The sequence below is a fragment of the Denticeps clupeoides genome, chromosome 16 (assembly GCF_900700375.1).
Source record: "Denticeps clupeoides chromosome 16, fDenClu1.1, whole genome shotgun sequence".
Lineage (NCBI taxonomy): Eukaryota > Metazoa > Chordata > Actinopteri > Clupeiformes > Denticipitidae > Denticeps > Denticeps clupeoides.
Genome location: NC_041722.1, coordinates 13443586 through 13455646, shown reverse-complemented (window position 1 = coordinate 13455646; position 12061 = coordinate 13443586). Strand labels below are relative to the sequence as shown.

The window sequence follows — 12061 nt, the reverse complement described above, 5'->3', positions numbered from 1 at the left end:
TAAAATAGAGCCCATACCAATCATCTTCACATAATTGTAAGAACCAGATGTCATACACTCTCACATATGTTTTATGCATTAACTTTTACACATCAGATTTTGCCATTTACTATTCCCTATACTTTATTCTTAGATGTTTCTTGTACCTAATCATAAATTTTAACTCAGTGACCCCAAAGGTATGTTTTTGCTCCTTTAGATAATAAACGTTGAAATGCAAAACTATCAGTCAAGTTATTAACTGCAGTAAAAATGAAGAGTTTGGCCTGTGTCTGTAACTGTCTTTGGTCCAGTTCTAGTCTAGCCAGCTCTTTTATACCTGTCTCTTCCCCCAAATTATGTAATTCTATCACTTAAAATCCCTGCACTACCCTGATACTGCATGATAATGCAGCTACTGAAAAGAAAGTACTGTCACATCATGGCTAACAGCGTATTTTAAACAAACATGTTCCCCAACCATCATTCTCATAGACATGAATGTCTTTTTGTGAGACAACAATATCATATTTCTAGAAAACACTCAGCACTTCACCTTGCTAGGAAATGTGTGTGTTGGTAGAGAGCCTCTCTATCTAATTCCAATAACGTTTCTTCTCTGGAGAACCAGGGCAGTCATTAAATTGTCATAACCTGACTGGCTTTATCATGCTCCTCCTTTGTCCATTGTTGCTCAGCAATTTGTCCTTGTCAAGATTTTTTTATGTCAAACCTGCAGCTTCTGCCTGGGCCGAAAACGTGCCGTGCAGACAATGCACAAGCCCTGGCTAGTGCCACCAACCTCTTTTTCCCTTTACAAGACCTGGCAGGGTTGGTACTGAGTGGAAATATTGGTTTGAGGAACGGTGAAAGCCTAGCGCCCTTTCAGCAGAAGGTCTACTGTTTAAAAGCCTGACCTGAACTGTCAGCACATGCAATACGTACTGATAGTTTTGGGGACGGGTCACCATAGCAACCCCAAGTGAGAGTCGAAGAGCCCCAAGGATTCAACGCACTTATGTGCAAACTGAACCACATCGAATGACAGGAACCGTGAAAGATCTTGTGGCATTTTGTTCAAGTTAACATATGGGAAGGCCTACAAGTAAACTCCTCGGGGTAAATATTAAACAAAGTTCCCCTTGATTTAACAAGTTCCTACCGTGACTATATAAGAGCGGCACAGAAAAACTACCCCGTCTCATAAAAGGCTCATATGCACCGTTTCCAAGGTGCTTCGTCCAAACACACGCATCACAGAAAGTGCGGTTAGTTGGTCTAAAATCCAGGACCAATTTCTCGTAATTGTAAGAAGGGAAAAGTTAAAAATGCATCTCATTTCATACCTCCATATCGTTGCAGAAGGTGGCATTGGTGCCAAACAGAATCTGGCACTGCTCATCAACGCTGTAGTGCATTCCCGGGAGCTTCGGGGGGAGTCGGACTGCATAGTGACTGCGTGGGTCTGTGTGTAGCAAACAGCCGCTCGCCTTCGACCTGGCCAAGAGTACGAGCCCAACAAGAAGCCAAATAAACCAAAATGCAGCATCGCAAACATCCACACGTTACTTTCCATGACATTTCCATTCCGTAAATCACAGCGTCCAGAACAGCTTGTTCTAGGAAACAGACTATTACGTAGTTATGATGATGGACTTTCAAATATACAGAGCATAATGTTTTCATATGGCGCCTGGCACAAATTAGACAAATGTCTCATATCAGCAGGCTTACATGTAAAGAAAAGTGCAGAATTTTTACATCAAGGGGAGCGCTGCTATTCTTGCTAAGCTGCTGGCAGCGTTAAGGTTTACGTCACCCTCCCCCCAAAAAAATCCTTAAGCCATCCTGAAGATTTTCAGGTTATTCAGTTGCATTAAGTTATAAAAACATATGATGCATTTGTACTTAAAGTCAGTCATCTGTGCAAAATACAGTGCATGAAAAGGAAAGCACGCTGTTGGCCGAATGGACACAAAAATCCATTAACGTGTAGGCAGTATATAAATATATCTTGTTAAAATCACCATAAACATCAGTGGGTGACAGAGAAATATGAACAGTCAACATGAAGGCAGTGGAGGCTGGTGTTTTTGTCCCAGCTTTTATCCCCGTATGGGTGCGTTTTATTTTCTACATTAATCTTGAAGCATACATCCAGGAGACTTGTCCAAAAGCTAATTCAGAATTCAGTGATTACTCTTGGAAGTGCAAAGCTAGTTACCAATGCTTTAAAGTGAGATGACTTTTGTCAGAAAAAGTCTGAAACAGGAAAAGTGTTCCCTCTGCACAGTGGGATGATGCTTATTTTCCAGCCTTGCAGCATTGTGTTGTGTAGGAAGGCCATTAGAGCAATTTGCCAGAGTACAGACGGGTGGGGTGAATGTTTTGCGCTTTGCTAAGCTTATAAGCTTCTGATTGCTCCTGGGACACGTCTCACTTGGCAGGGTGGAGGGTGACTTAGATCCTGACACCTGACAGCCTCTTGACAGTGATGGAAAGGGATAAAAAAAACCACCATCTGTTCCCAATGGAGCCCTCCCTGTCAATGGGATTGGAACACACATGTCCGTTCTAAAGAGTCCCTGCACTGCCAGCCTCAGACACAACAACTGACGTAGGCATACAGCTTCTTGGAGTGCATTTTACCTGAGGAAGTTCTCCAGGTCATCACGGCTACAGCTAGACCATGAGAGGTCACTCGGGTTCCGTCCTTTCACCCACTCGCCAGACATGATGTGGGAGTGTCCAGTACAGGTGGTATGATCATCATCATGGCTCATTCCCATACTGGAAAAAAACATTAAAAAATGACAAAATAATTAAATAAAATAACTAAACAACATACAGAAAAACCCCACTTTTATAACATGTTCATAGCTTGCGCTCCAATTTGTTTTCATTTTAGCACCATGATTGCATCTCCTGATTCACATATGGTACCAACTAAACATGAATTGTAATTAGCGACTGTTTTGATGATGACCATCTTACTATAAAAACGTTTGCAAAAAGTAATTTGTGATTTACATATGCTATGCACCATTGTGTTATGAGCCAACATTGAAAAATATATGTGTGGTTGCCAAAACGTCACCTTTCACCCCCAAAATCTAATCATTTCATCTATGAGTGAGCGTTTGAAGACTAACAAAGTCTGAAGAAATTCCCTGGAGCATTTCCTGATATGTTATCTGGTTATCTTGACAAGAGTGTGAGTATAACATGTATAAATTTCCACCCAGCAGGCCCAAGCATCAATGAAAACTGAAAATGCTTTAAAAAATAAAAACATGGCAACTATGACGAGTTGTATGACAGGCCATCGCACCACATTTGAGAAGCATATGGGTTTCTGAGCCAGAGCAGCAACTGCTGCAGGGCCGCTGAACTCGTGGTACTGAGGCATGGCGGATTTCATTGTGCTGGGTTAGAGTGCGCTTCCTCTAAAGCCATGACCTACATTTCCAAATTAAAAACAACAACTGAGAAAGAACTTGAAGCAGCAAACACAGGAACTAATAAGAAAAACATGACGGGGACTTCCAGCGTGGACTTTTTGTTCCCACTTTTAATGAAAGCAATAAAAGAGAAGGGAAAAATATATTTATGTATTTTTGCTCTGTTCAGAAATCTGAAAATCTATTTTGTCCATAACATTGAAGGATAGGCAATGAGAGATAATGTTTTTTTGTAAACAACAATGAATTTCATATTCTTAAGGGAAAGCAATATTTTATAAAAGTGAGTCATAAAATAGAGTCAATAAAAGCCCATTTGAGAACATAATCCAGCCTCTAGTTTCTTCAGATGGCATCACCCTTAAAATCAAACCACTCCAAAGTAGTGAACAGAACAATTAACTGCATCCATTAAAGTAAAATGACCTTATTCTGTATCAGCACAAAATTACCAGATAAGCATCACATTATACTACCGCTATCGTAACACTGAGCTGTTTAGCTGCATTGTGACTCCTATTTTTCTGTATATTTCCTCTTCCTTGTATGCATTACCATGACTAAGCCCTGTCTTATTTCCAGGCCTGGAATCCGCTCTGCCGTCTGCTGTTTGTGTCGAAGCATGTTATTGAATCCAGACTTCACTCTTTCGGGCATACGACCATGGGACTCAGTCTGGTTTGTGTGTTGGTTTTCAAGGATGACAGATTTCAACACTGATCTCAATACTTTTTCACCATTTCATAAATAATTGACATCTTTACAGAGGTGTTTGTTTACGAGTTATTGCTGGAAACAGTTGTAGTTTGTGAGAAAGAATATTAGTATTTTTGCGGTCGTTCAAATTCAAACCAGGAATGCCACACCATTAGATCAGATTGTTTAGTCTTACTATAACACCTCACTTTAACCCAACCAAAGACTCCCACATGGATGATGCAATCGCCACATCCTCACTTTGCAGTAATACTCAATGTCCACCACACCTTTGTCTGTTTTCTATTTAGTAAAGTGTTCTTTGCACTAGGGCCCTTCATCTCAATCATTTAACCCTTTACCTTTAGTAAGCAGTGTGCATCCATGAAAGGCTTTTTTTTTCAGTAACGAGTGCACTTCCTTACCTGCTGCGAATCCATTTCCCATGCCACTCCTCACCTAAATGTTCATGACAGAATATCGTTTTGGAGATGAAAGATTGTATTGTATGCAAACCCCTCCATTGTTCATCAGTTACATCAGTTAACAAACCGTTAAAACCGAAAACATGTCAGAGAGTTTTGTAATGTGAACTGTCCAGAGAAAGTTGTGTAGTTGTGTACCATGGAAACACATGAACTTTTAATACAATAGGTGATTAACAATTGTCACTGAATGAGTATGAGTCTGGCAATATCAGCAAACTGTTCCTGGTTATTAAATACTGCCTATCACAATTCCTGTGCACATGACAAATGCTTGTATAATTGCACATTACTTACAGTCAGGCACCAAGCTCTCCAGATCAAAGCTCTTGGCAGGGCTGCAGCTGCTTAAGGAACATTGTTGTTTATAAAGACACAACTGATGCAATGGTTCGTGACACTGATAACAGTGTCCAAAAGAGTTCCAAAAGAGACTGCATCATGATTAAAATTACATCTATCTGTGCATGCCAGTGAATGTGCACTTTCATATAAAATTCACAAAAAGGTGGACCAACAGCGAGCATTCTTTTTTCATAGGTGTTTTACTGAGTTTGTACAATGGAGGCTTTAAGGAGGTTCTGTGGCATCGGGCACATAATCGCACCCCTCATATCGGCACCATTCGGGCGCACCACATGCCAGCTCATTACTTCCCGTCATTAAACCCGCCTCTGGCCTGCGCCGGCTGCATCGTCCGATACTGGGCGAAACGTGCGATAACTCTGCAGAGGCCTGGCACCACCACAAAGCCGCCGCCAAACGCTAATGTTGCCTTGGCCGCGTTTCCAGATAAATTTCATACTGGCTCTTCGTCATTGTTCCATCAAAAGGGGGGCTTTATAAGCACATGAAACACGTCTCCCACCATCACTGTAAGTGCATTTCAGCTCTGGCAAGTCAGCATGTCTTCTGCTTGTACGCTTAACCACACGGCGGTAACTCTATAGTGTGCAGTTTACGCCTTGCCGTGGAAGGATTCGTCATAAGTTATTTGACAGGGACATGTAATAGCTTGGCATCCATATTGACTTCTCGAAATCTAACCTGATGCTGTAATGACCAAGAAAATATGGAGAGGTCACCTGAAGCTAACAGCATGGAAAATGGCTTGTTCACCCTTCACATTGAAACACTGAAACAGTCTTTCATTATTACCGCCCCATCAGTATAGTTCTGTATCGTGGTAACTCCACGTGCAGTACAAACAGAGACTTTTGTACACAGTTGGTTGTGTTTTTGGATATTCGGCTGCATAGAGAAGAAGCCCATGGGATTTCAGAATGGCCAAAAAGCTTGATAGCTTGATCCTATGATGTTTTGCACAAACTGTAGAGTTGTATAAATAAGAAGATATTATGCTGCATTCACTCATATGAGACCTCATCAGAATTTGTGAACACATAATTACAGAGCTTGTTTGTGAATTTCCACTCATTTCCTGTGAGCAGCCGGCTCACACAATATAGACAATACAAAAAAACCCCCCAAAAAACAATGCGTGCTAGTCGGAAATGGCCTTGCTGGTGCAAATGAATGGGATGTCTGGGTAGAAAGCTGTTTATGGGTGGTAGTAGCCTAGTGGGTAACACACTCGCCTATGAACCAGAAGACCCAGGTTCAAATCCCACTTACTACCACTTGTGTCCCTGAGCAAGACACTTAACCCTGAGTTACTCCAGGGGGGACTGTCCCTGTAACTACTGATTGTAAGTCGCTCTGGATAAGGGCGTCTGATAAATGCTGTAAATGTAAATGTATATCTGCTATCCTCCCTGGCAAGCAACCTTTATTCTTGTCTGGTTTGATTCAAGTGCATGACCACAGTATGCGATAAGGCGCTGAAGAATATTGATCACGTTGTCTTTCCTGAATTGGTATGCATAAAATTAAAAATTAAAAAATCTATTATCAATTCAAAATGAAAGAAAAGTGTCACTTTTACTCACTTGTGTCCGAGCTCGTGGGCGATGGTGAAGGCCAGGTTGAGTCCGTTGTCCTCTGCCAGCACACACTTCCTCCTGGCGCTACAGGTGCCACCCAGATAGGCGATCCCTGTGCAAGCATCAGGGCAGGGCAGTGTGAGAACAGGCCACAGCCATTGCTACAGCAGAGCCCCAATCCTTCTCCAGAGTCCAGACCAGTTTTGTAATTTGTTTCAGACCGAAGCCACAACCACAGCGTTATTACACCACCACCCCCTCCCAGTTCCAGATGTTAGTCTTTATGCATGTTTAGTCTTTAAAACTCCATGTACTCTTAAAAAGAAACAGAGTACAGAATGGTGGAGTTTCAAGGTCATCACAGCACTGTTTCATGGTGAAATGCCTGACAGAGTGTCTCTTTTGATATTGAGCATGGGGCTTCCTCCAATCCTGACCCAATTCACCCAGCATAATTACTACTGCAAGATTCACAGATCCTGAATCGCAGAAGTGCTCAACAATAACTGTTCCTGTGTCAGCGGTCGGACAGCCCAACACCCTGTTTTCACAAGAGAGGCTCCTCAGATGAATGCCGCAACACATGCTGCGGACATTCGGACCCTGCACGACTGAGTGAGCAGCTCAGTCCAGCGGAGAGTGATTGCCCAGCTAGATCAGCGCCGGGTCGTTACAGTGCTGGAGTCTTATGGTCAGGCAGGTGGGGGTCCGCACCTGCAGCACAGCACTGTCACAAGACTGAACTTGTTCAGAGACATGACCTGCAGAGCAGGGACGTGCAAAAAATCTAGTCATGGGAAAGAACAGTATATGAGTCGCTAATGAGATTTCGGAGGGAGTTACACAACACAGGAGGGGGGGGGGCTAGCATGACTGTCTGCAGCCTGCATGACTGTCTGCATGAAAAAAACGAGGATGTGCATATCTCTCTCCTGATGAATGTGCAATCAGCTGACTGCTTTATTTGCCACCCATGAAGCCTATGTAAGATGGTAATGATGGAAAAATACATGTATGTGCATGCAAGGTTGCAAGGTTGCAAGGTCAGAAGACCCAGGTTAAAATCACACTTACTAACATTGTGTCCCTGAGCAAGACAATTAACCCTGAGTTGATCCAGGGGGGGACTGTCCCTGTAACTACTGATTGTAAGTCGCTCTGGATAAGGGCGTCTGATAAATGCTGTAAATGTAAATGTAAATGTATGTGACATTATTACGAGTTCCCCTAGCCTGTCTATGGTCCCGCAGTGGTTAGAAATGGCAATAGGTGAAAAGTGTGCTTTGGCCATTCTGCCCAGCTGATCGGCAGCTCAGATGGTCGGATCTGGAATTTGTCCCCTTCTGTCATCATAAGGGGAAAGTTTCTCATGCTTTCCTCCCCTAAACCTTGCTGTTGCTCTGTGATTGGATGTAAAAATGAGCACAAATTTCTTTATAATTTTTTCTGGAAAAACACAGACATGACTTCCTGTCTGCGCCAAAAATCATGGTTGGTGAATAGTGTTGATGATGTAATTTCCGCGAATGTCCACCCACTTCTACAGGTCACACTCCTCCTCGCCCTGCCTCTCTCCTACTCACTAGCATTTAAAGAAACAGACACAGAAACGGCACGTCCTGGGGAATCTCATTGTGTAACTGACTCAAAATGGCTGTAATTCTGCAACATGGCTGAATTTACAGAGACTTCAGATACAGTATTAGGGGACCACTAAAACCTATATAAAAGCAAAAAAAAAAAATTCATAGCAGGGGACCTTTAAAGAGCAGCATTTAGGCATGGTGGCAGTCTTTTTGTCCACCTAATCTCATCTGAGTAATGGGACAATTGTCAAAAAATGTTGTACCCTAATGTTGCAAACCTACTTGTAGCTGCACTATGCCAGTCAAAAAGCTGTAGCTAATGGGTAGGTATCATTAATATAGCAACCTGTCTCCAAATAATAAACAATTATGACAAAATTAACATAAAAATTATTAAACAATATTAGTAACATAACATGAAAACTGAGACTATCAGTGCAGTCCAAACCCGTGCACTTTAATCCATCTTTGTCACTATCAGCGGTGACATCACCACCATCGAATTAACCTTTCAAAATGTCTATTCCGACATCGGCTTTCTGTCCGACCCTGGATGATAATCAGTCACAAGAGAATGAAATTAAACCCAGATGTTGTTTTATTAAAACACCTCTGTGCAGCACTTGTGATTATTACTGTCACAATGAGGGAGATATGGGCTCCCTCCAACAAACAAATGAGCCAGTTTGGCACCCCTTTGTTTGTTGATAAGAACCAGTTGTTATTATGGGACCCCTTACATGGAGCCATTTCAGAAGGGTAAGTTAACCGAATATTGACTCATTGTTGCACCAAATTTTCGATTATCTGCCTAATTTAGTTAGTGATTGGCCACCTCTGTGCACAGGTTTAAGCAACCAGCTTGTTTTGTTTTTGCTCTCATTTCAGCATGGACTGATTCACTTTAACGGGATAGGCCAAGCTGAAAATGAGCTGTAGACAACTCCCCCTGTGTGCTTTGTAACTGTGTTAAATGCATGGAATGGGTGCCATTAAACAAATGTTTGATAAATCAATTTCTTTGTATTGCAACAATGGTTTCACAATTAAAGAGAGCCTAAAATGTGAAAACACTCGGAAACAAACTTGGTTACCTGTTTCTTTCAGAATTGTTTAATTAATTAATAGATTGATAGACTAGCATATGTTCACATAGCAAAAAATTACTGAGGAAGGCAGCCTTCTGCTATATATTGACCAAATCGTGGAACAGTCTTAGGTCCACAAATACATTTTTAAAATGAATTAATTAATAGAGCAAATTAGGGTGATGGATGTTATGGATCCACTAATCTAGTTTTACTTCCAAGATTCGAAAAAGGTCCTACAGATGTCAGTAGTGTTCAGTAGTGATGAAACAAAGCAAAGAATATGGAATGTGACTTTATGCAAACCTTAAACACAGGCTGTAACTCTGTCCACATATGATCAATCTTCAGCATTCTTGTCATTTTTAAAATATGTAAAGACATATATAGTGCTCCGGGTTCCAGTATTGAACCCTGAACCGTCCCAGCCATTAGAGTTTTGAGTGTCTTGAATTCATGGTCTTGGTTGGAGTCGGTGTGCCTCTGAGGTCTTGTATTGGTTGAGTTAATGTCTTGGTTTTAGGTGGTGGGCATTTAGTTCCCTGTGTGAGTATGGGCCTTCCCCTTTGCCAGAGTAGAGCGTTTGTCCAGTTTAAAATAAAAGTATTTGTGGTACTAATAGACGCCTGGGTCCTCCTCCTCCTTTCTGTGTCATGGCAATTTGGCTGGGAGCTACAATAAAAGGTGATGGAGAACATAGTGACATTCATTATATTTAGGATGTAAAAAGAGTTATTTCACTTTGTTGCATGTTTGTATTATAATTATTTATATTGGTTTTGGGATTACATTTAGTCCCTGAATTCTATTTGAATGAGTACTACACTCTTAAATATGTTTTTTTAAGCAGTAAAGTCAATCAAATAAACTTGTTTAATTTAATAAAACCCGTCATTTATTGTTTTATTACTGACTAAATTAAATAAAATAAGAAAATGTCTCTCAATGTCGTCTACTGTTTAAAATGTGATGTAGGGTCAACTGTTAGCTACACCTGTACCTTTGAATGAAAATTTTATGGTCCTTTAATCAGGGGTTAATGTGTCTCAGCTCCTCTCCTTTCCACCTATCAGCTTTTTGCCCACTTTTCAGCATTTTATCAATTAGACGCAGAGCTGGGGGTAAAGTTGCAATTTAGATGTAATAGGCACAGGGCAGCGGGTAAGTGTACAGGTCATATTTCTTTTTATAGCTGTGTACTGACCTTGGCTGGCCTTGCAGGTCAGAGGTCACGGCTCTCATTCCTCTACAACTCATTTCCTCGGACAGCTATTCCTTCTACTGCTGTCCCGCTCCTCGGGAAAGCTCCAGAGACCCAGACTAATGACAGCCAGGGTGCAGCTGTGGGAACTGTTCAGATACAGACCCAGACAAACAGAGATCCTCAGCGTAGCGAGACCAAGTACACAGCAGGGCCAGCTTCAAAACAGCGTCAACAGGCAGCCAGTCCCAAAATAAGCCCCAACTGCCTATCAATGAACTAACAGTAAACACATAAAGCAAACATCAAATCTTTGGGGCTTATAACTAGATAAAACAAGCCGACATGTCCTTGGAGCATTCGGATGTACTGTCCAAATGTTTGGACATGTCAAGACATTGCAAATACAGGTAACTGTGTTTTGCAATCAGGTATTTCCCATAGAAACTGATACCAGCTAAATTAGAAAAGGACAACAGTGAAGCTGGAGCCTAAAGCGTGAGTCTCATCCAAAAACAGATGTTGCCCTAAATTCTTACATGCATTTTACCTCAGCAGGTCCCCATTTTACAACCGCATTTCCAGCCGCGAGCAGCAATTACGTCCATAATATCTATCATCTCACAGATTTACAGTGTAGAACTCTGAATGTACAATTTTTTTTTGTGGATGTCTTTGGGAAACTACAACCATGTCAGAGAGAAAGTTTACTCAGCTCAGTCTGTCATGCTCACTAGGGGACAATGTGGTGCCACTGTTGTGAAACAAGAGGTTCTGACCTTGTCATCTACATCGGAAGCCTATGGGAATGTATGCAAATACTGGGTCAATGCACAATAAGTGGCTGTTTGGCTTTGAAATGGAGAGGAGGTGCAATTATGTGGAACTCACACAATGAAGAACCATTTGGCACAGGACTAACAGCATTATGCCCAAGCCATGTGTTTGTCTCAGTTTTGACTACAACGTTATGATGCAAATGGATGACATTAGCAAGATGACATGCAATAAACCTATAAAACTGCAATTGTCATGTGGTTTATGTTACATGTCTGCTAGCTGCTTCGCATAATACATTAGATCCTCACCAATTACCTCCTTCAGACTCCAACCGCAACCAGCTCGTTAAAGCCAGGCATCCCCAAAGGGGCTAGGCTGCCATTTTTCCCCTCTAGTACAGTGGTTCCCAACCTGGGGGTAGAGATCATGCTAGAGATCACAGGGAGTGCTCACAAATTTATATGCGCTGACAAATCATCATCCCTTTATGAGTAAAACATGTCTGAGAAATGCAAAATGTCATTTTTGAGCTGCTTAAACATTCATTACAACATCCTTCAGGCCTATTTGCACTAGTGGATCGGTTTCCTTTTTCGTTAGCGTACCCCACCTCTCCTCCCCGCACACTAAGGTGTCCACTTTTCTAAACTGGTCACCTTAGGTCGGAGGGAATGGCTTGTCTTGGACACAGACAAGGGGGGGCTTCAAGGAAAAAGATTTGGAAATCACTGCTCTAGTCCATTCTGACCCTTTTTTGTGCCAGCAAACTATACACAGGAAATGGGGTGCCATCAGCAGGATATTACTGGGTTTCAGCGAAGCAGGGAGCAGGCGAAGATAAG

At 41.9% G+C, this 12061-nt stretch overlaps 1 protein-coding gene across 1 annotated transcript in view; it reads right to left on the bottom strand.

Annotated features, from left to right (window-relative positions):
• The window catches only part of LOC114766187 (A disintegrin and metalloproteinase with thrombospondin motifs 17-like), a 70894-nt gene that overhangs the window by 34545 nt on the left and 24288 nt on the right, over positions 1-12061 (bottom strand). Inside the window, 3 exon segments of the mRNA XM_028956836.1 lie at positions 1326-1476; positions 2629-2769; positions 6571-6676. Of these exon segments, the coding sequence (XP_028812669.1) occupies positions 1326-1476; positions 2629-2769; positions 6571-6676 (398 nt within the window).